The following is a 23,675-nucleotide window of genomic DNA, read 5'->3' as shown; positions in this document are numbered from 1 at the left end:
ACTCCCAATGCTCTGGTTTGGGCATTGTTTTCTTTGAACTCTATGCCAAAAGATCCCTCAAGACTAGTTTCATACAAAAAATGGACAAAAAAGGTCCCCAGACAACCAACAGTTTTTCTGCGTTCCATACCTAGCACCCACAAGCCAGGAAGAAACAAGGCACAGCCAAGAACAAACAGCCGATGCTTACAGTGCTGACACATTCACACCCTGCAGAACTGAGCTCACAACAGGACAATAAATTAGCACAAGAACTGAAAACCTGCAGAGCTGTTGACAGGGGCAGATCAGAGCAATGGGGATACCTATCCCCATATAGGAAGAAAAGGCTCCCTTCAAGGCTGCCAGGAGGAAAACGTAGATTCATCAGCCAAGACAGTGTCAGCAGCTCCTCTTGCAGGGTTGAGACAAAGCTTTCACTTAAACACTGGTTGATTGCAAAGTGCCCATGGAGGCACAGAACAGGCACTGAACTGATCAAGTACTTCTCTAAACTGCACTTCCAGCAGCAGGGCAGCCCCAAACTGAATCCCATGAAGGCAAAGTTCTCCCTCTGTGAAGGTGCCAGCCTAATCCCAGGAGGGTGAAGGACCCAACTTCTACCAGCAAAGCTGATAGTTTTCAGTGTCACTTCCTCTAATCATGCCATCCTGCACTGAAGAACTCCTCTTATCAATGAAGATTAAATTGCCCCTGTGATCATAAGTGATAAACAGGTTTAACCAGCCCAAGTATGTGGTATCTCCTGATCTTTTTCCAAAATGAGCTGTCATATGGTAAAGCACTGTAGCCCAGCAATCTGTCTTGAAACATGTCCACTGCAAATAAAGTGCTCCCTGCTACAGCCTTGTCATCCTTGTTTGGAAACACTCCCCCCACTCCTCCCAACAAGTCAGTGACCTTGTTTAAACATGGTGTATTTTCCAAACACTAACTTAGACCATGTTTTTTCTGCTCAGCTGGTTTAGAAATTCCACTGCTAGTAGTGGAAATTTTACTTTAAAATTAATAGAAATAGGGTCTGAAAGTCACATACAAGACTAGAAGACCAAAGCCTAAGGTGAAGATACCTAAACAATAAAACCTTTACAGTGCAAAACATTCCTAGGGGATTTTACAGAGTCTCAAATACAGGGCAGGTAAAAAGCTGCTGAAGCCTTGGAAGAAAGAGATCAATTGAAATGAAACCAAGCACAAAACAAATACAGCACTTAGAAAAAGCACAATCCTAAAAGCCCTGGACAGGTGAGAACAATAGCTATTCAGAACTGAAAAGTGACAAGAGTGCTGAAAACCTTCCAAAGGACCTTATGGTATTTTATTATTGTGCTGTATTTTCTAGGGTTTATCCTCTAGCATTTTTATTTCAGTGGCATGCTACAAATAAGCATTGGGTGTAATGACAGTTTACTAAGTATTTGCTAAATTCAAGGATGCTTCTCAACTATCTTATTTGAGAAGTTTCAACTGTAAGGCTTTTTGAGAAGTCAAATAAAGTTGACATCACTATTTTGATATGACTATGACTATTCTGTTTTGTTTTTAAATTACACTTGCTGGCTGCAAACTATTAGGAAATACTTTCTTTTCATCAAGGGGGAAAAAAAAGGAATTTTATTTTCATTGCAGTAGGGACTGATTCCAGACCAGGGGGCTGAGATAGAGTAGAGGTTCCATGACCTGTGCATGTTGCACTGGGTTGTCCCCCAGCTACACACATGATCACAGCACTAGGTGGAAAACGATTCCTTGAAAGACAACAGCTCCCCACCTGCTGCTTCATTTGACAGGGCTGCAAGCTCAGGAAACAGCACATTTACTAACCCTGGCTTCTCTGCACCTCATGTTCAGCTCAGCCAGCCAAGTCATTCAAGCTCTAATAGCGGTATTTATCATTTTGGCAAGTGAGGAGACATGGAGAAAGCAGGGAGGAAAAGACAGAAGGCACTCCAGAAGAGGAGCAAGGAAAGCCACACAAATGAAAGGGTGCAGAGCATATTTTCCAGAAGGCAGAAATTCCCACATCCATTAGGACTTGCTATCTGAGTAACAAGAGTTCCTGGCAGACACAACTGACTTCTCTGGAAAAAAATGTCTGTTTTAATAAAAGACAGGGGAAAGAAAACAAAAGGTGAAACAGAAGAGAGCCATCAGAAGAACAGGAGCTATGCAAAAACAGGAGGCAAGGGCAAAGGCCATTTGTCTTCCCCATCTATGGAAAAGTGATGCCACATGACAAAGAAATAACAGGGATATTTGCTCCTTACAGATCTCCAGGAGAACTCCTCCAGGAGAAATGCCTACCTTTCCCTAGAAGCCTTTCCCTAAGCCAAAAGTATAACTAATGGCCACAAAATTACAAGGGTTTATAAACTCACTGCCTCTCCACTGCTAATCCGTGGCCTGTTCATTCATTTTTTTTTTCAAATTACAACAAATAATGCCCTGCCCTCTGCAGTAAAGCAGTTAGAAATGTGGAGAAAAGTTTTTGTATCTGCTGATCAAGCAAAAGACAACTTTTTTCAAATTGACTCCATACCCTTTTGACTCCAGGGTATCAACAGTTTGTCCTTCCTGCCCCATGACTACATCTGACACCATGGCCCTGGCTTATATCACAAGTTGAAAAGTGCTAGTCAGACTCCAAGATAAACCTGTCAATAGCGAGGCACAGACATCCACATTCTTCCCTACCTGCTTGTGAATATCAGCTGTTTGTCTGGGACCAATTCCTTGAAAAGCTTTTACTGAGGGAGAAAAAGAAAGGGGGATGCAGAGAGCATTTCAAACAGGAAAAAAAAAAAAAAAAAACCAGGGAGGGGAACCCCACAAAGACTGCAAAGAGAAAATAAATTTTAAAAAGCCTGTCCTCATCAGGTCCTCCCAGCAACCTTCTTTATCAGAGGTTCATTGTCAATCAATTAGCAGAGGCAGCAGGGGTCTGTAGGAAGGGGGGTAGCCCGAGAGACAATGGTCTGCCCTGTTGTATTACTATTTAATCGCTTTTCCTAAATAAATAAAGCAGCCCTGAGGTGCTGTCATGTCAAGGGAATTTATAACAAAAAAACCCTTCATTTTTCATTGGTCATTACTTTTCCTTCCCTCCCACCCCTGCAGGACTAGAGAGGGTTATTACTGTAGCCGTAAGTTCCATCTTTGTGTTGCTTGCCTTTGATTCCCACTCGGACCTTGCCACTTTCTGGCACTAATTTGTCAGGCTGAACAAAGGAGGGATTTGTACCTCCTGTAAGGTCTCAATTAGGAAAGGCTTCTGCTGTATTATGTGCCATTGGGACAGGACACAAAGACGGTAATTACAGGAATTTGCACTAAATGGCTGAAGAATTCACAGCAAAACTTTTCTTCCTCCCCCCTCCTCATCTTTCTCCAAGCTTACCCCTCCCAGCAGCCCTGGGGAAAACCGCTCTCAATGCCTGCAAGCTGTAATTACCAACAGTAGGCCCCTCAGGTTAAACAGCAGCCCATGCCCGGACGGCACAACTGCGCACAGGGAGCAAGGAACAAGGAGACAGGCTCAGCTTGCCCGCGTGCCTCCTCAGCACAAGCTTTTCGGAGCCAAACAAGTTTCCGCAGTTATAACCAAAATGATTTCTTTCTTTGCACCATGGTAACGGCTCTAAGGGTCTCAGGAATGGCATGGGACCAGCTCCTACAGACAGTGCTGTGAATCCCCAGCCTTGGGCACAGAGAACCCCAGTGACCAGCTTCCCACAGACCCTCCACAACTCAAGAAGAGTTTCTCTGCACGAGAACCTTCGTTCAAACTGGCAGACTAAAAGTAGACCACAGGAGTTTGGGGAATGCCTCAGGTGTATCAGGAAAAGACATCATGCAACCCTGGTCAGAGCACCTTATTTTAGCAGGGAATACATGAGTGAGTGGATATTAATCATCCCATGTTTGGGAGAGGGAATCCACCCTTTCCCAGAGAAAAGTCTGATCCCATATTACGCATAAAGCAAGACTAAAACCTGCTTCACATTGGAGACATGTATTTTGTTGCCATCCCAGGGCCTGATCCCATTTTAGAGGTCATTGAAAATATTCACTTGAAACTCTCCTGTACCTCAGTCAGAGGATGAAGCAAAATATAAAACAAATTACATCAAATCATACAAATGTGGACAAGAACAAAGCTGAATTCAGGTAGAAGCCCAAATACTGTGACCAAATCATTAACTGCAATGATGTCAACCTTCATATGATGCTCCAGCTGCCAGGTGAGTGCCATGCACTGTGGAGAGATGAGCAGGAACAGCACCTGCAGGTGACTACCAGAGAAGGACAAACCCAACTGCACCCACAGTCAATTTTGAGGGCAGTCCAGTACTTCCAGGGCCCAGGTCTCCCCTGGAAAGGATTCAGGCTAGCCAGCAGGTGCTGGCCCCACATAGATACTCCCCAGAGTCATGTGTGGTTCCAGAGTGCCATGAGAACCACACCCCAAAGCAGCACGGGGAGGAGCCAGGACCATCACAGCTCCCATCATACAAGAGAAAAAGTCTCCAAAAGAGCTGCTTCTGCTCGAGCTGACAACTTCTAAGTGAGCGTAACTAAAGCAAGTCAGAGACTATAGTTTAGGCATAAGGTGCCCCAATGTACTCCACACAGGTGCCTTTGCTAAAACAAAATGATAGTGAACTGCATTCACACAGGTCCTCTCTGTTTTCACTTCATTCCCAAACATGATCCTGCCTACAGGACAAGAATCAGACAACAAAGGAACTTAAGCCCCTTCGATTCTGGACCACCTTTACAGTGTCCTGGCATCAAGAAAACAGCTCAGCCACTCTGCAGGGCAGCCCTGGCCCAAGTAGTGATGTATGTGCAGGGTCTAATGTTTCAGCACTGTTCATCAAAAGCAGATGAATCTCTGAATACCCATAGGTTTTCCTCCACATTTGACAGAGAGAAAGCCTAACTACAGCGCAGTGAGAGGCAGGGAACAGCTGCTAAAACCCACACATGCTCTTTCAAGTAATTTTCTTTTCCAGCAGAGGGGGTGTAGGCGCAGATGCTGCAACCTGGCTGCTCACCTGCACACTTGAAGCTCTGAACAGTGAGCCCTCTCTCTAGAGACAGTGTGGTCAGGATGCTCAGGAAGCTGGTGGTCACAGACTGGCGCTTGGTCTTCCTAAGATCATTTCCAAAGGGCCGATCTCCAGGTTTGTTCCTAAGCGTGACCTGTGGGTTTTGAGTCAAACTTCGAGTAGCATTGGCTGCTGCTTTCAGCGCCTCCATCCACTCCTGGGCCCTCTGACGGGTCTCTGCGCGCAGGCGCAGCACATCCTGGGGAAAAATGACCTGAAAGCAAGAGTCACAGCCATCCTGAGTATCTGTCTGGACTGACAGGCACACATCGACATTGTAGCTCAGCAGGGGATCTTCATCAAGCCTACCAGGCTGGAATGCCATGAGATAAGACCTGTTCAAGACAAAAGTAAATGCCTTCCAGTTATTCTGGACAGTTAACCTATAGAGAGTCCCTGATTTCAGAATATTTTGGTAGTCTTTAGTGTTTTCAGTCAAATTCATGGATAGGAAGAGCTCCATAGGCTTCTCTAATAATCCATTAGTTTGAGAAAGGTCACTGTTATTTTCAGGTTTTGGCACATTCTCCAGTTTCTCCTGCTGTCTTGTAAAAGCAGGGACAGAAGCACGCACCGCTTCCCAAAGTTTCTGTCCCCAGTCCAAAGTCTCCCAGGAGGACTCTGCCTTCAGCTGTAGCTGTGAGCTGTCTGACAGGACAGTGTCCACCACCTTGGTTTCAACACCACCAGTAACAGCGACCCTTTGAAAACGCAGGAGTGGATACACGGTGGGAAGAGTCTGGTTGCCACTGCTGTCCAGGCAATACAGGTACAGTTTGTACTGGGAGAGCTCAGCGTAACAGGTTTGCCAGTAGCTGTCATTGTCTCTTCGAACTTCCAAGTATCCCTTCTTCAGAAGATTTGGGAACACCGTCTTGTGTTCTGGAGGGAAAAAAAAATTAGAATACTGTGATTATTGTTTTTTAACTGTCTCAAATTACTACATCAATCTGGCTTCTGCATCTCTCCTAACCTATACATGGTATATCTGAGGATAGGATCACAGAGAGAATCTTCATCTAATAGGTTACAATTATCAAACACAAGCACTAACTCTACATTTGAGCCACCGAGAATACAGTACCTTTTTACCCAGAGGTACTAAAAACACCTTACAAAAAGGGAATAAAGAAACAGAGGGACAGAGAAACAAAGTAATTTTCCTGACATATCCAGGACGACAATGGCAGAGCAACAAAACACTGCAGGTCTCCCAGAACCTAGTCCAGAAGTGGACAATACTATCAAGTAATCTATTGCCAGCTAACAAAGATGTTGACAGTGAGAAAGACATACAAATTAAAACACCTTACCCTCTCTTTCCTGCTCCTTCCCAGGCTCAAGTTCATGTTTTCACACACACCACCTCTGCCTCCCCCATCTTAAGCAGCTCAGAAGGAAAAGGAATAGTGTTATCTGCTCAGCTCCACTCTGTTGCTCCTTCCTTCTCACACCTTTCTCCTGCTCCAGTATGGTCCTTTCCAAGGGCTGCAGACCCTCAGGTTAAAGGTACCCCTGCATGAGCTTTCCATGCCACAGTTCCTTCAGGAAACCTCCACATTCTCCAGCATGGGGTCCCACATGGGCCTGCAGGGAGATTCTGCTGCACCACATTATCCCCAGTGGCTGGAGCACACTCTTATCCTCTGACCCTCAGCTGCTCCTGACACAGCTCCCAGTGCTGTGCCCTTCCTGAGACTAGTTCTGCCAAAGAGGCCCCACCTGTGGCTGATGGGCACAGCTGTGTCCTGTGAAGGGGCTGCTGGAACTGTCTGGAACAGCCCTGCTGCCAGCACTGGGTACAGCACCTGGACTGACCCAGCAGATGTAGAACTGTGCCCAACACAGCAGTTTCTTACCACATTGCAGCAAGACCTGGGACCAGAACATTTTGTGCAGCTCTGTTTACTCCAGAGTTTTGCTGATTTATGAGAATCAGGCTCAGGCGTAGCAGACACAACCAAAAATGGAAAGTAAGAGGCAGCCCAGAGGGATTCAAACACATACACCTGAGCATCTCAGCACTGAAGATGCTTTGGAGCTGACAGTTTCACAAACCTCAGCCCAAGGCAAAGACCAGGGGAATTTTCTTCATCGCAGAAAACCAGCCATACTCAAGTCACTCCAAGCACTAAAGCAAGGCAATTTAAAAGGAATTATCTAAAGCATTTCTGAATTTTTAAAAAAAAGGTTTCCATAGAAATTTGTTCCAATCTGATTTGTGCACTTCAGCCACCACAGGCGAGAATTCATATTTTCACCTTGGGCTAGGCACGCAGCTCTAGGCAATTTGTGTTTGTCCCTGGCATTTACTATTATACTGTAATATCAACTGTAACACTTGACACCCCAAAACAACCCAGGCCTGAGGAACAAACTCTTACTCCCATTTGAGTTCTACTTCACCCTTCCAGTAAGGGTACCTGTGCTGGGTCTTGACTTACAAACAGCGACAGAATTAGCAGACACAAGGAAAGGTTTCTGCCTCCAACTGTCTATCTCCCTTGGAGTCTGCTGTTCCCACAGGGGCAAGGTAGCCACCTGGAAACAGCTCCTCATCCACTGCCCAGCATAATCAGGTCACAACAAAATCAGCACCAATTGACCTTAACACACAGCATTACGGACCTCAGCAATACAAGAGCTGGCCTACTCGAGATCTCCACCCTGGGGCTGACAGCCTTTGAAACAGGGATAGCTGGAGGCATAAAATATTTTGTGTTAACAGGCCACACTCTGACAAGCTTTAGACACCATCTCTGAGTGAACTGAGGATGTCTGCAACACAGAGCTAAAAAAGAGAAACATCCAGACTAGATGAAGCTTGGAAACAAAACCAGGCCTGTATAGGAACTACATCCCCATCCATACTTGGCTTCCCAGCTAATATGACCAAGATTTCTGGCCACACTGCTCTCACCACTGCTGGCTAACAGGTCAATCTGTCTGTCCTCTCAGAGCACAAGGTCAGTCAGGGACTCTTGAGTATTTGAGAAACTAAGTTACTGTCCAGGGGCTTCTGATACCAACTGGGGCAACCTTGGGCTGTAACCTTCATTCTAAAAAGGTGCTCCTACCTTTGGCTGGAAGTATTCCTGTACCTAATTCCCAGTTTCTTCTATGGGCAGGAGAAAGAATCAGAATAGCAGCAGTGTAAAAGCTTTTGCCAGTTCTTCAGCAAAGACCAGCTTTTAAGGATTTATGAGGATTAAATAGGCAAGCTCCAGTTAAACTTAATGAACATACATGAAAATGAATTGTTTGATATACTTAGTGTTGGTAGGGAAATCTCATGGGGGTTAAAAATGGGGGAAGGATGTTACCATGCAGCCACCCAAACAAAAAGCAGGCACTTTGGTTTCTCCTTGACAGCTCAGCCTCAGCTTCTTCATTCACCCACATACTCAGAATGGAGCCTGCTTTTAACATCATGCTCAATGCACTCCATCTACAGAGATTTCCTGCAGATATGGCTAAAATCATAACAACAATTTTAAAAATTGCTATTTTGCCACTAGGTCTAAAAAGGTCAGTATAACTATACCTTGCATGTCAATAAACTACTCGAGAGAATTTCAGCTAAATATGAAAACTGAAAGTCTAATCTATAACCCAAAATGGCAGAGAAAAAGCACTCTTTGATGGCCCAAATGGACAGATGTGTGCACACATGGACACACTAAAAGAGAACCAATTTTGTTCACTGTACATCTCTGGCTCTGACATTCATTAGTATTTCTGCACTAACTCAAAAGCCATTAATTTCTCTGAAACCCACACTAATCCCTTTGTAGTGCAGATAATGGACAGCCATTCTAGAGTCATCTTCCCTTTCTATTAATCCAATCAGGGAGGCAGCGCTTCTGCAGCTCGAACTGCAATCTCTCTCGTTTCCATCAAGTACAGATGACCGTTCAAGCTTCTCCATAATAAGACAACTCATAACCTTCCCCCAGCCACCCCTCCTTCATCTGCACACAGGTTTGCTTGTCTTTTGTTGAGTTAGAGAAAGGCTATCTCTCCCTCTTTCACAGAGGCACCCCCCTCTCCCTCCTTCATCCCACTCCTACCCTTCAAGCTCTGTGAAATTGGCTCCAATGGCTCTCACTCAAACTGGGACAGAACCAGCAGCCACCTTGATTAACATTCAAATGCCTCGTATTGTTTAGGTCAGGGCAATAGATGCTGGCAGAGACAGGCTGAATCCATATGCTACACATACACACACATCTTACAGCTCTGCTCCTTTTTCTCCTCCACATGCACTGTGCCAGATAATACCTTTTACTCAGAGAGCAAATGGTACCATCTCTCTAGCTACCTTCCAAACAGAAAATGCATTTCTTCTCCTCCTTGTGGAGACAGGCAGAGTAAATTGAAGAAAAGTAAAAAAAAAAAAAAAAAAAAAAAGGGAAATAATCACAGTAAATGGCCCACATCTGAGCCATTTGGAGTTACAATTTCAAGGAAAGAGGTGGAAGAAAGCAGAGGAAAACAAAGAGAGACTCAGCAGCTGGGGACAGAGTAATATCTTCCTCAGCATCTCTCCTCTCCCTGGGGAAGTGCCCACTGGTCCCAGCTAGGAACCCTGCACACAGCACCGAAACCAGGACAGCTTAGCACCCACCAACCACTTGCCACACCTGGGGCAGCCTGGAGCAACCAGCACCCCTGGAGGCAGAGACCAAATAACTGTACTTGCATCTCAGCTGGCGTGGCAGGAAAGCTCACTCTGTTTTCCACCACCGAAGCATTTCTGGTAACAGTCATTGCAAGTAACTTGGGAAAGAGCAGAAGCAGAGATGCCTAGTTTGTGAGGAGTTTGCATCTTGAGGGGGCACTCCTCTCTGAATTCTCTAATGCTTAGTAAGTGATGAGTGTAAGATAGAGTTTTTGTCAGTAGCGTTGCTCTTGGATTTTTATAAAAAGAGTATTTTTGCAAAACATGTTTGGCACCTAAAATGCTCTCAAATTGGATAGGGCTAGTCACCTTCTTGGTAGGATTTGCCAGATCAGGGACAAACTGTGCCTCAGATTCACATTGTCCGCTATCTTCCTGCTTAAAAAATACAATCTTTTCTTTCCACCTGGGACTGCAAGTATGTATCCTTCAGTTTGTCAGTGTGCAGGGGCTCAACACAGCGACAGCTCTAGAGCTCCCCAAGCTCACAGGCACAACAGGCAAACAAAACAGCAACCTGGAAAAACTACTATAGCACCCACACTGTCAGGAGTGGTGGTGTTTGAATGATGAGCCACATGACCATCAAGCTGTGCTGTTTTTAAATCACTGTGTTTTAAAAATCCAAGCCAAGCTTCACTATACATTACAGAAGCAGTATTCTCTCTTTGTTTGCCAGGCCATGTGCCTAGAAATACAAGAGCCTGGCTTGAATTTGCTGACAACTTCTGTCTTTGCTAGCTCTGCTTCCCACTTGTACCCCATAGCACAAACAGGGTGTATTTCTAGCACATGAGCTCTTTCACCAGTGGGCCTAAGATACAGCCCCAAAAGGCACAACTTCTTTCTAGGTCCTTTTCCTTCTCAGCACATGGAAAAGTTTCAGTGTCATTTTATTTGTATTACAGTTTAGTGGTAGAATCAGCAGTGCTGGGTTAACAGCTCAAATAGATAATCTTCAAGGTTTTTTCCAACCTAAATGATTCTGTGATTCTATAAAAGAGCAAGCAGCAAGAACAGATAAGCCCACAGTAATGCATATACTGTGACAATTAAAAAAAAAAGTGAAGAGTTCATCTGTGCAGTAACTGGGACAGCTTTGGAGGACTGGGAGACCTCTGCAGGCTCCAGAGGGAAGTCCTTCACAGCAGTGAGGACTGACGGAGACGCTGAAGGTCCTCTCAGTATCACACAGCATTCATTTAACTTGGATTAAAACCCCAAAAAGGGATGTCTTGTAAGGATGCAACCACTATGACCCCTTCAACAACTGCAGCAGATTTTATCCAACCTCCAAACACATCCTTCAGTCTCTTCTGGAGAATAATTAGTAGCCACAGATATACGTCTGCAAAACCTACTTTCTTGCTTTCATGCTTCTCTTTTCAGCTCAGCTAACAGTAGCAGCAAACTCTTTGTGAGGCTCTCTTGTAAACGCAGAGGGAAGAAATAGCATGGCTGCCTTGTAAAACCTGCACAGCAGCTGAACAGAACAGGTAAAGGAAACAAGTTTAAAAAGTGTATTTTCAGAGCACAGAAGCTCTCCTTCTTCAAAGAAGGCACCCTTGCCTTCCAGCATTCCATACAGAAAGGCTCTTGGAGGGCACACAGCAAGCACTGACAACCTCGAGAAGCAGGTCCATGGGAATTTCATATCACAGAATCACAGATTAAGCTTAAAACACTATCAGGGACATGTACAGACCTTTAATGGCTCCATTTTGATGAAGTTTCTATGGGCATATAAAGTTCAAACCCAGGAGATGCCCAGAATACAGCTGATAAAAATGAAGAGCTCTGCCTCCAGACTTGTGGGTGTATTTATGTTCTGCATTCTTTCCATAGGATATAGAACAGAGACCCCACTCTACAAGAACCAATACATCTCCCTAGACAAAAATAACAGCAGGTATACTTGCATTTGTCAACCAAGAACACCCTTCCTAGGGATACAGCAACTATATCACAATATAACACAATAACCTACATGTTTGTACCTATTATACACCTATACACACTTATATACACTTACATGTTATATATATTTATACACACACACACCTCCCCAGTAACAAACACTTAGGCACCTGCTTTCTATGTTTCGTTATAGCTGACTTACCTGGAAAACCCAACACAAAAAGTTTCTTTTAACCCCAAACAGCCACCTATTCATAACTGGAGTCAAGCCACCATATGGATATATGCACCCTTTCACAATCCCTTGATTTTTAGCTAAGCCCTGCCTTTATTTAGATTATAAAAATCTTTGTGGCACTAGCTGCTGTTCTTCTTTATAAGTGCCCAGACAATTTCTGGCATCTACAAAATAAATCATGGAGATGGAGACACTGGGTCAGTGTTTCCAAAGACCTGAGCAGAACCTCTTCCAGTGCAGTTCTTGGGAAAGGAAAAGGAAGAAGTATCACTGGTTGAACCACCGCTTCATATGGCTCACTGGAGACGCCTGCCTCAATCTGATAACAACACTTCCTGTGCCCCACACAAAGCTGGCAGGGATGCCTTAATATTGACAAATTGAGTGCTTTACTTGCTGTTAATTGTTTATGGACTGAAGAGCCAGCATTATTTAAATAAAAAGAGCAGAGATCTCAAGCCTTACAGTAAAGCTCTGTACGCCTCTTTTTAATGGCCATTCTTTCACTTTATGAAAACTGCTTTTGTCTGGATTTGCCATTCTCCCAATAGCTTTAGCATTCAAAGCTTCTTTGTAAGTTTGGGAAAATCATTCAAGGAAATGATCACAAATACACAGCAAATAAATTATTTTTTCCTGAGTCACACTGAATAAAATAGAATGAAAAAAATCAAACAAGCTTAGTTTTTAAAACCATAAAAAGAACAGAAATCAAGGTAACTTTAAAAAATTATGCTTAGGCAGGCAAACACACAGAGCCACATCAAAGACAAAAGAGCCATACTGATTTCTCTTCTTTTAAAAGTTAGCTCACAGTTGGGTTTTGAGTGAATTTTTTGTGTTTTTTAACCTCCAGCTCCTCTTTCAAGACAAATATTAAACCAAATAGGAAATTCCTCATATAAACATAAACAAAGCACCAGCACAAACCTGTGTTTCCTTGGATGTCCTCTCCCTTGGTTAATGCCAGGTAGGAAAGCAGAGCACAGTTATTGTCCTGCCCAGGTGCAGGTGGCTGTTGCAGGGAAGTGCCCGTGAAGACCACTCTCCAGTTCACATGGCTGATATCAGAGCGTGACCTGTTGTGGCCTGGTTTGAACATGGAGGCTTCCTCACTCTGCACCAGGATGTCATTCACTGAGCGAGGCCTGTCTCTCCGCCGCTGGCAGATTTTGAAGATATTAAAAGCTGTGGTCTCCCCTTCCCCTGCCCAAGCGAGGTTGGCAGCAGCTGTTCCCCTCTGCACCATGTGCTGGTCTTTGGCAGGGAAAGCTGTCTGAGCTTTGGTTTCCAAGAGGCCATTTTTGCAGTGATCCCAGATGAGGCTACCTTTGGCTAAGGAGGCGACGTTCCTCAGGTTCCTGCTCCCCGTTATCTGATCAAATACCTCATGCCCAACCAGCTCAGGGACCTCCTGTACACCATACACCTCAGAGGGCTGCACAATCTTGTCAAGTTTAGTATCAAAACTATTGAAAAAGTCTTCAGTCACTTCCAAGGCAGGGCTAATGTCATCCACTTCAAGAGCCTCCATATCCTGTGCTGCTGTGGGCTCAGGGCCTTGCGATGTGTTAAGAAGATACCACATCAATATGGAGCTAAAGACCTGTTTCACGTCTGTCCTTGGCACACCATTAACTTAGACCTGATAGGCAAACACAGTCACCAACTCCAACCCATAGTGGTAGGAAGTAACCAACTTAATTTGTCTTCACAGGGAAGATCTAACACCCACTGACCAAGTGGGCTAAGGTCCCTGTATGAAACAAGCTCATAGTGATGAAGAGTACCTGTAAAGAAAAGCAAAACATCACATCAGTAGGAGTCAGGTAAATATGTTTAATCACATCACTCCTTTCACAATCAAAATCCCCTTCATTTAACTTTCTCCTTCAATTGGCACCAATATTATTGTGCATGAAGAAACCCTTTGTGGTTTCTGTTGTTCACTCTGTACGAACTCTGTCTATCATTACTTTTTGAACTAAAAGCTGCAGAGAGCTGGATGGGGCACTAGATGATGGGAAACCAAAGTGAGACCACTTGTTAACCAAGCTTGAGAAAGCTGCATTGAGAGGTAGCCACATAGGGAATGCTTCACAGAGTTTCCCTTGGGGCTCTAAGAAAAAGTTGATAAAATACAGGGTCATAAAATACGCCAACCAGCCTCAAATAGTTTGCCTGTTTGTCCAAGATTGCTTGAACTCACCATTTTATGGAGACCAACATGAGTTCTACAGCAACTACCCTGCCTACCCATCTGCATGACCCAAACTGTGACATCTGCCAAATAAATCAATGCTACGAGTCTACTGCAGAGCCTTGCACTGTTTCTCTCTAGAAAAGGGAAGGGAAGGGAAGGGAAGGGAAGGGAAGGGAAGGGAAGGGAAGGGAAGGGAAGGGAAGGGAAGGGAAGGGAAGGGAAGGGAAGGGAAGGGAAGGGAAGGGAAGGGAAGGGAAGGGAAGGGATTCTATTCCCTATGGTACAGTAAGGGGGTGTCCCATTGCTGACTGCTGCCACACCAAGTCTGCTGCTGTCTAACTTCTCACTCTTGAAGCTCCAGCCACAGTGCTGCTGTGCTGAAGGGAAATGCATGGTAGGTATGTTTAAACTGGGATAACCTGTCAAATGTCTGCAAGTTCTTGGGACCTGGAGAGTGAGCATCTGTACTTGTAGGAGAACAGCCCTCAGGTCTCCTAAGACAAATCACAGTACCCAGAGCCTGTACATGCAGAATAGCTTAAAGTCAAGAGTTTTGAACACATCAGCTCAAGTCCTAGAACCAGCAAAGCTGCATTAGCTCAGAGCTCTGCCTAGATTAATACACTCTTAACAAAACTAATTAGCTGGGCTGGGCCGATAATTAGCAGCTCATTAGCTTGTAAATGCTGCTGAAGTGCTACCAGGACCCATGAAGATTCACACTTAGCAGGGAAAAACATCTATTAAACAACATCAAAACCAGAAAATACTTCTATATAAGGTAGGGTTTTTTTAATCCAGAACAGTCTATTAGCCTAACTTCTATTAGGAAAGCTGCTTAATTATTATAGCAAGCCAGAGGGAGAGGGGAAAGTGGCGAGCAACCCCCACAAGAAGGGGACACAGAATTCTGTAGCACAAACCAACCTCCTCCACAATCCCCCGTGGCTTCCTCCCACCCCTGCTTCAGTTGTAGCCAGCCATGACACAGCTGTGGTCAAAACCAGCAGCTCACCCTCCCTCCTAGTAGATCTGCAGTTCAGACTATGATGTCCACAAAGAGACTGCAACTAAATAACTTCCAAAATCAATAACTAATCATATACACAACTCTGAAACATCAAGCCTTTACACTGGGATCTTTCTCCCCTTAACTCTTTGGAAGGATTCACTTTGCTAGGCTCATACTGAACCAGGGTAGGATCAGCTTCAGTTATGTGAACATAGAGTAAGACACTGAAGATAGAGACAAAACCTCAACCAGAGGGCTGAACAAAATAGACCTGGAGTTATTTCAAATCAGAACAATATAGGAACAGATGCTTTACAAAGCTGTGCAACTGTGCCAGTTGACAGCAGTGGGAAATTAAGTCATCCTGGGCCCATCTGCATTGTCAGCTTACTGCAGCATGGAGTTTACTCTTGAAGCTCATTCCTGCCAGCAGCCCCAGAACAGTGTTCTGCCCCCTGGTACCACAGAGCCTGGGAGTTCAAGGAGCACCCACAGGGACATAATGTGGTGCAACCCATCCACTTATTCTACATCCTTCTGTAGCATATTTTTATGCTACAGAATGGTATTTCAAGGTTGCAAACTGCAGGAGGCATTCACGTGAACAAAACTAGCACCAACATAAACACAAGCCTGCAGTGAAGGCTACAGCCTGCTCCTTTCACAGATGCTGCCTCATGGGAATTGGCAGAGAACGCAGCCTCACACTCCCTCACGCAACTGGAGCAGCAATCACTCCAGAAGGGCTTGTGACACACCACTGCAGCATTCTAGTGACAGCAGACACAATGTTGGTCTGTTCTTCATGTTAAATCAAAGGTGGAAAGCAAAGGATAAAAACTGACACTTACATTTAAAAAGTTCATTTTTAAATGCCAGAGGCTTCAAGCAGCTGAACAGTTCTCTGGATCCTGTGAGACTGGAGCTATCCAGTACCACCCAGCCAAGTGTGGTGATGCCAGACTACAAACTGACCTCATATCCAGTAGGATGCTGAATCACATGGTCATGAGAAGATGACAGGCCCCTGTATCACACGGCTCACAAACTGCAGCATTCATACCTTCCCAGCTAGTCTGTTTGCCCTGCTCAATAAAGATGTGCAAGGTGACATCGGTGGTGGCAGGTTCACCCCTTCCTACACCAACAAAAGAGTTGTGCCAGTAATTCCCACTAGCACTGGGCTCCTGCAATTACATATCGTCCATAAATGCAATTAGGCATTTTCTGACAGCAGCACTCAACAAAAATTTAATTCAGATGTCTGCATGGATTTGGTGCCAAATGAAAGCAAACTCTGACATGGCAGTAAACAGTTTCATCAGAATCTCCTCCAGAAGGGAAAGCAGTGAAAATCACTTCCTTCATGGGAAGGGTAAAAAAAGGCAAACAATGGGGTAAGTTAAACTTCTTTTAAGTTACTATAAACTGTATTGCTTTATGTGTTGTTTCTTGAAACACCTTAAATTTTCCAAAGACATTCAGTCTAAGGCAGTGAATATGAGAGGAAGAAAGAAGCATCAGCCCAAACCATTATAGAGTAATGAAGCTAAGGGCAACTATAAGCTTGGATTTGTGCTCATCCAGGTCCCTGGGAACTAGTCTTAGTGGAAAAAAAAAGGATGAAGGAACATGCTGCAATGTACTCAGCAAAAATTGCTGGACACAGAGATTGAAGAGGCTGAAAAACAGTTCTCTGTATATCTGCCCAGCATGAACATGCAGCAGTCAGATAATTAATGTGCACTTACAACATGAGCAGTCTTTGCTATCACAAGTTTATAATGGCCCCATCACTCACACGGCTGAGACAAACAGCAAGGATTGCTGGTCATAGCACATGAGACACTGAAGTTCAGTTTAGTAAAGATTACCTCCCTTGGGGAAGCCAAATGGATTTAACTTTGGTGACAGCACAGTCTGACAGGAAAGAAAAATCATGAATAACAAACACCAAGGAAGAGATCATTTAACTTCCTAATACATTTTCAGGATTGTCATGGGTCATGGAAAACATCCAAGTATTGCATGGCAAAATTTAAAAAGCACAGAAAAGGCTGTGAAGCAGAGGGAAAAAGCAGAAAGGAAGGAGGCCTCACAGAACTTGATAAGCAATCTCATAAGTCTCACAATCATAAGTTGGTTTTGGTGCTCAGAGGACTTCCCACCTCCATTCTAGATAATAGAGATGCTTAACACAACAAGTGACACACAACAGACAAATAGAGATAAATAGAGAGTTCCTCTGGACAGAGAATTGGAAAGGAACTATCAATGATGTTCATGAGGGAATACATAAATTACAGGAGCTCTCAATCAGTAAAAGGTAGCAAAATACAGGTAATATTAAAAGTCCCTCAAGTTTCATTGACTCTTAATGACTCTTGGGCTCAAATTCCTGGCAAAGGTCAGGGTTTCTGATAATTTTATCTCAAGAGCATAAGAGGAGTTTTACAAGCTACCTGTAGGCAAATACAGAGCAGGGGTGCCTCAGGCACTGGGAAGCTTGCCCTATCCCCTTCTCAACACACTGGAATCTTCTGTGGGAACCAGCTCTGCTTATCTCACACTATATTACAACTGTGGGCTGAAACTCCACTGCCAAGAAGTAAAACAGAGATTCTTTCAGTTGGGTAACAATTGAGTAAGAGAGCAAATTCAAGCAGCCTAGGGAATTTATTTCTGTTATGCTGTAGGTCTGGACCACTACAGTCCAGTTTATGGGCTATGTGTTGTTCAGATAAACATGGTCTGAACAACAGGTCATCTGAAGAAGAGGATACAATTCACTTTGAATACAATCCACTGGGGCTGGCACAGCTAAGTACCTACTGAGCTTTTCTACCTGTCAGTCTGAGCAACCTCAGACTGTGACCTGAATGTCTTCCAGTGGTACCTCAAACCTACAGGTTTTGCTGCTACAAGGATTTCTGCTCTGCTCTGTAGGTCACATCTGACAAGTATTGCCCTGAATCTAAACAGGACACACTTAGGTCAATGATAGTCCTTGAAAGCCAGGCTCTGCTGTGCAAGATCCCTGAAAACAGCTATGAAACTGATGACTTAGGTGCTACCTGATAGTTAAGAAGTTGAGCTGTATTTGTCAGGTGGGCACACCTGAGTGGACAGAGGAGAGAACAAGGACAGAGATGGCTGTCACACACACAGCCTTTACCATTGCCTGTGCAGTTCTGCACATCACTGGCACAAAGTGCTTGCACAAGGAGCTGAAGAGTCCTGCAAGAGACCTGGTTCAAGACACTTCCCCTCCGAGTGGTTATGAACCCCAGGCACTGCAGTGGCCCAATTCTCAGAGCAGCAATTGAAGGCTGCACTCCTGCTTGCTTGTCACACTCCTCTTGGAGAGGCAACTGATAAGGAGGAATTTTACAAGGGACAACTGTAGGCAGCAAGAATCAGCTGGGACACTGTCCCTGTGTGTATCACATTCTCTTGGATCCTGGCTGTGTTTTGTTCCTGCGGCACAAGGCCACAAATCCTTTTCCCGAGTGATTCCAAAACCCCAGATGACCTACTGCTGTGTACATCAAGTGAGACAGAGCACACAAACTTGTTAGAGTCACCATTTCAATGGCTGCAGGAAATTTACAAAGAAAGAAGAGAAAACTACAATAAACTTTTCATATACAGGGAACCACAGTTTCAAAACATTGCCATATGACAGTCAATGGTTGGATCAACATCACCTGGGCAGTTGTCTTTAGATCACATTTTTAAAGCCCCTCTCAAAAGGCCTCTTTTCCCAACAGACAAACTGAGAAATTCATTGCTTAAATTTTTTTCAGACTATCCCAATTTTAAAATATCTTACAAAAATATCTTTTGACTGATATTCTTGCACAAACCCACTGGTAATACCCAGGAAAAAACTCACAAAAACTGGAGAAAGAACTCCCTGGTCAGGAATGCTTGGCTATAGGGTCCAGAGAGGGTAGCTGAATGTAAGCATAACCATTTCCATGTTGCAAACCCACCTGTTTGCCAGTCTCATTGCCTTTAAGGATGAAATTAACTGCCAATATTTATCAATGAAGAAGAGCTCCCACATCCTGTCTGCTAGACCAGGGAGACAAACAGCAGGAACAGCTGCAATTAACTTGTGCCTAATTACAGTCAAGCTAAAAGACAGTGGTGATCTCTTCTACTCTACAGAAAATAAAACAAAAATAAACAACTGCGAAAAGATGAACTGAAGAAAGAAGTGAAATTGGGTAGGAAGAAGGAAGCCATGTCCTGTGAGGGGAAGCAGACTCCTGGCAAGGACACATGAGTCTGGCTCTGTGAAGCACAGATTTTCCCCAGCTGCTGCTCTCACCCAGTGCCTCTAACAAGGAAGCTCCCCAGGCATCCTCCCCATGTGGAGAAGTAACACATCACAGCTCCAGAACAGCTCACCCAGTGATGAGCACACAGCAGCGCACAATAAACAGTGCTTACAGTATACATTATCTTTAATTTTAACTGTCATTTGGAAACAGTGATTAAAACACAAGAAACACTAAGCTGCAAAGAGCACAACAGCCTGCATTAGAACAAAGCTGGGCCAGAGGTGAGGAGCATCCAGGAGTGGAGGAAGACAGACCACAGGAAGGATTTATTTTCCAGAAACTGACTGCTGGACAGCTCTCCCGAGATCTTTATCACTGACTGGCTTGCCTTGCAGCCATCTGACACACATCCCTCCTGGCTGGGGAGCACCACCAAGTAATGAAGGGCTGTGTCACTTCCTGGGGATGAATAAATAACCATTTAAAATCTCAGCAGCTGGACTGGGATGAAGGATGAAAGAATTAAACAAAGAAAGGAAAGTATGCCAAGCAGACTGACCACAGGGGAGCAGCTGGTGGTGACACACAGCCCAGGCTGCAGCCAGACAAACCCATCAGCACATGGGCATTTTCTTAGGTCACATCAGACTGAAACCCAGACCACCCCTCTGCATGCTGCCTGACCTCACAACACCCACAGGGACAAAAAAGAATGAAGCAGTGCAGTGATTTGGCCCAAGTAATGGATCTGTGGTCTTAAACACACCTGTAGCCTCAAATACAACCCAAAGGGGTGAATGATTTCTGTGCTTATATTCCAGTTTTGTCTGAAGTTGTATAAATTGGATTTTACATGCTGTCCTTGTCTACAAGAACGTTGCCTGTTCTGCCAGGCACAGACACCACAAAACAGCCTGTTGCCTCCTGAATTCAGCACAGAGTAGAGAAATGGACAGGGAACAGGGTATCCAAGAGGGGTGATACAAACTCCTCCAGCACAGGAGGAAACATGATTGAACTAGACAAGCAGGAAACAACAAACAACATGACTCAGTCTAATAGTTCTAATTGTATCTGCCTCTACGGAGAAGATTGGCTCCTGCTAGGATGTGGAGCAACTTTGTATATGTCAGGTGAAATAAAACTTCTCTTAAAAAAATAAATAAACTCTTCTACTTAATGCAAACTGAAATTTTATAAGTATCTATTCACTCCACATTTTCTAAGACTAGGCTGAAGAGGAAAGACACTCAGTCCTTAAATGCTTGACTTTTTTCAAGTTCAGAAATTAAGACATTTTCAATCTGCCCCTGTTAAGCTGTGAACAGAAGTAAAAAGCACAGCTGGGAATAACAGCTTGCATTGCCCCGGAGGCCCAAAAGAAGATAAGAAACACACCATCTCCCACAAGAACACAGGAGACCATTTCTTCCCTGAGATCCCGGCACAGCTGTAATAAAACACACTTGATATCCAAATCTGTACTGAACAGTTTTCTGAATAGCCCTGATCTGCAGTTGGAGCCAACTCCTCTCACCAACTGTGGTACCCAAAGAATCAGCTGGGACAGTACAAGCCATTCCACAGTGAACCCTGGATTTCCTGTAACTGTTAGTGGTTGCATGCTGACATTGAGGGAAATACAGCACTTAATCACAACCTCATTGCAGACCCCAAACTAAGCTCTTCTCTTGTTTTTCAAGCAGCCAGCACCACAGTGCTTTGTCACATAAATTGGCAGGAAAAGAAGCAATGATCCAAATAATGCTGAAGTTCAGCAACCTACCACAGCAACCCAAATATTCAGGTCCTGGCTGCCCTGCCACAACAGCTGACCCTGCGGGATGGTTGTAACCACAGGCACCACTACAGAGTTGTGTGACTACCCAGCACAAGTGCTTGCTCTTTTCCAAACCAAACTACATCTTCATTACAGAAAATCTTAGCAGAAGATGGCAGAAATCTCAAGGCATCTGGTGATATTGAAATGCTAATAATAACCTGACTACAGTCTGATAAGGTGCTGCAAGAACAATGTATCTAGCTGCTACAGAATAATAAGAACTTTCATTCCACTGTACAGTGCACTGTTTCACATTTTAGATTTCTGATTTAAGTGCCAAATTAAATTCAATAATTTTGAATAAATAAGACATTAAAGTGGCAAGATGAAAACTACTGTTCCTTAAAGTGTACGGGCATTGGACCAACTAAGATTCAGGTGCTTTCTAATTCTTACAACTTTTTGTAGTCCGTTAGTAGGGTATGCAGTGCTCAAAGTGAGATTTGTCTGTAAAGCTTTGCAGGGTGAGGGCCATTTGTGCTGTTTGCAGAACCGATCAGGAGCAATCATGATGTCCTACACAAATGTCAACTCGAGCTTCTTCCCTGACCTCACCTCGCACTGCCAGTGACCCGAGCATTTCTGCTGATACTCCAGCTAGCACACATTCATTCCCACATAACACAGACTCTCTTGTCAGGCCTATTTAATTCCAGAAGCCATAACTCCACTGGCTGTGTCTGGGTGCCTGCTCCTTAAAAGAAGCAATTTTACTGCAAGGTAAGAAGCCCACGGCATTATGTCACACTCCGGGCTATTAAAACAGACAGGGATGTCAGCACCCTGTGCCCACACGTACTGGAGTCTGACTCGAGGAGCACCCAAATTCCTGCTGGGATCGTGAGCCGGGTGGGGAAAACGAAAGCACGGGGCCTTTTTAGGCAGACAGGAACAAGCCCTTCCAGACGAGCACATGACTGCAGGCGTGTTTGTGCTATCAATGCAAACGCGGCCGCGCCCGGGCCCTCGCACACAGCCCCGCACGCTCGGGCGGGCAGCGCGGCCAAGGCTGCGGGAAGCCCGGCCCGGCCGCCCGCCCCGGAGGGGCCGAGGAGCCTCTGAGCCCCCTGCGGCCCCGCCCCGCCCGCGGACCGAAGGGAGGATTTATTTACCTGCGCCGGGGCCGCAAAGCCGTGCCCGCGCTCCGGGAGGGGCCCGCGCTGGCCCTGCCCGCGGCCCGCGGCCCCTCCTGCCGCCGCGTCCTGCCGCAAAGCCGTCCCGGCCGCCGCGGGAAACGGCTCCGCCGCACCAAGGTTCCTGCCTGCCCGCGCCGAGCCCGGCCCGCCGGCCCTCGGAGCGCCCGGCCCCACAGCCCGCCGCTCTCACTTCCCTTAAAAACGCAGCAATAGGAAAACCGCAGCTTTTCCTGTATAGACATCAAGGGTAAAGTTGCACGTTCCCAAGTTTAAAGCGGCAGAGATTCTCAGGGACCTGGCACTTGGCTTCAGGAGAGATGGGAAACGCAAAACCCTAACGGGATTTAACAGTCCCAGGTGCACGATCGCTTACCTAGGCGCGAAGGCTGCAGGGAGCAGCGAGGTGCATGAATCCACATCGCCACAGGGCAGCAAAAGGATCTCCAGCAGAACCTGTTACCCAAGGAAAACAAAGAGTTACAAGACAGCTACAAATGGCTTGTTTCAGGTAGCATGGCAACCCACCCGGCAGTACTGCTCCTGTAAAAACAACCTCATGGCAAGAAATGGCCACGTCTGGATTAGGGATGCACCTGAATTTCGACGTCCTATGTACACAGACCTCTCACCAGCACTGTGCACAGGTCTAAGCTCCCCAGCACAGTGGTGTGGCAGCAGAGATCGGGTTTGTCCTGAAGTGGAACCACAAGATGTGGTGCTGAATTGAATCCGCAAAGCGGATTCACAATCCACAGCGAAAGGCAGGTGTTAGGTCAGCTTCCACCAGTAGTTTTTCATCTCCTCACACATCCTATACATCATTTAGTGTATACTGCAAAATGCAACTGGCACAATTAACAAAGTAGTGTTTGTATGGGTTATCGCACTTCAGTGACAGCAAGGATAAATGAGAGCCTTTGACACACAACATACCAATTAATCTGGCTGAAAACTAATTAATCTTGACCTTCAAAAATAACAGGTAGGCTATTACTAGATCACCGTACATTCCAAGTCCTGCTCCCAAAGATGAATGACTTCTCCAAGGATTGATCTTTTTTACTCCAATTCAGTTGTATCCACCTAGATCCCACAAAGGACAAGGCAGTAGCATTACCTGCAATGTTATTTATCACCATCCAGCCTTTCCTCAAATGATACTTAGACATTTTTCTCTTGGGCTCCTCAGAAGGAAAGAGACTCTAGGACTCCTGTGTCTGACAATGTTGCAGAACTTTGCCTCTC

General features: G+C 45.1%; 1 protein-coding gene across 3 annotated transcripts in view; it reads right to left on the bottom strand.

Moving 5' to 3' along the window:
* PLEKHM3 (pleckstrin homology domain containing M3) overlaps positions 1–22,889 on the bottom strand; it is a 78,680-nt gene extending 55,791 nt beyond the window's left edge. For 2 of the 3 annotated variants that reach the window (XM_033064998.1, XM_033065001.1), the window contains exons 1-3: positions 22,407–22,477; positions 12,878–13,737; positions 5,058–5,993 (exon numbers count right to left, since the gene is read on the bottom strand). In XM_033064998.1, coding sequence (XP_032920889.1) covers positions 5,058–5,993; positions 12,878–13,535 — 1,594 coding nt within the window. In that variant the 5' untranslated portion in view covers positions 13,536–13,737; positions 22,407–22,477. Of the gene's footprint in view, positions 1–5,057; positions 5,994–12,877; positions 13,738–22,406; positions 22,478–22,803 lie in introns of those variants that run through there. The other variant, XM_033064999.2, reaches the window with a different exon arrangement.
* Between the last annotated feature and the right edge of the window lie 786 nt (positions 22,890–23,675).

This window comes from Catharus ustulatus, chromosome 7 (assembly GCF_009819885.2).
Source record: "Catharus ustulatus isolate bCatUst1 chromosome 7, bCatUst1.pri.v2, whole genome shotgun sequence".
NCBI lineage: Eukaryota > Metazoa > Chordata > Aves > Passeriformes > Turdidae > Catharus > Catharus ustulatus.
This window is presented reverse-complemented; position numbering and strand designations above follow the sequence as displayed.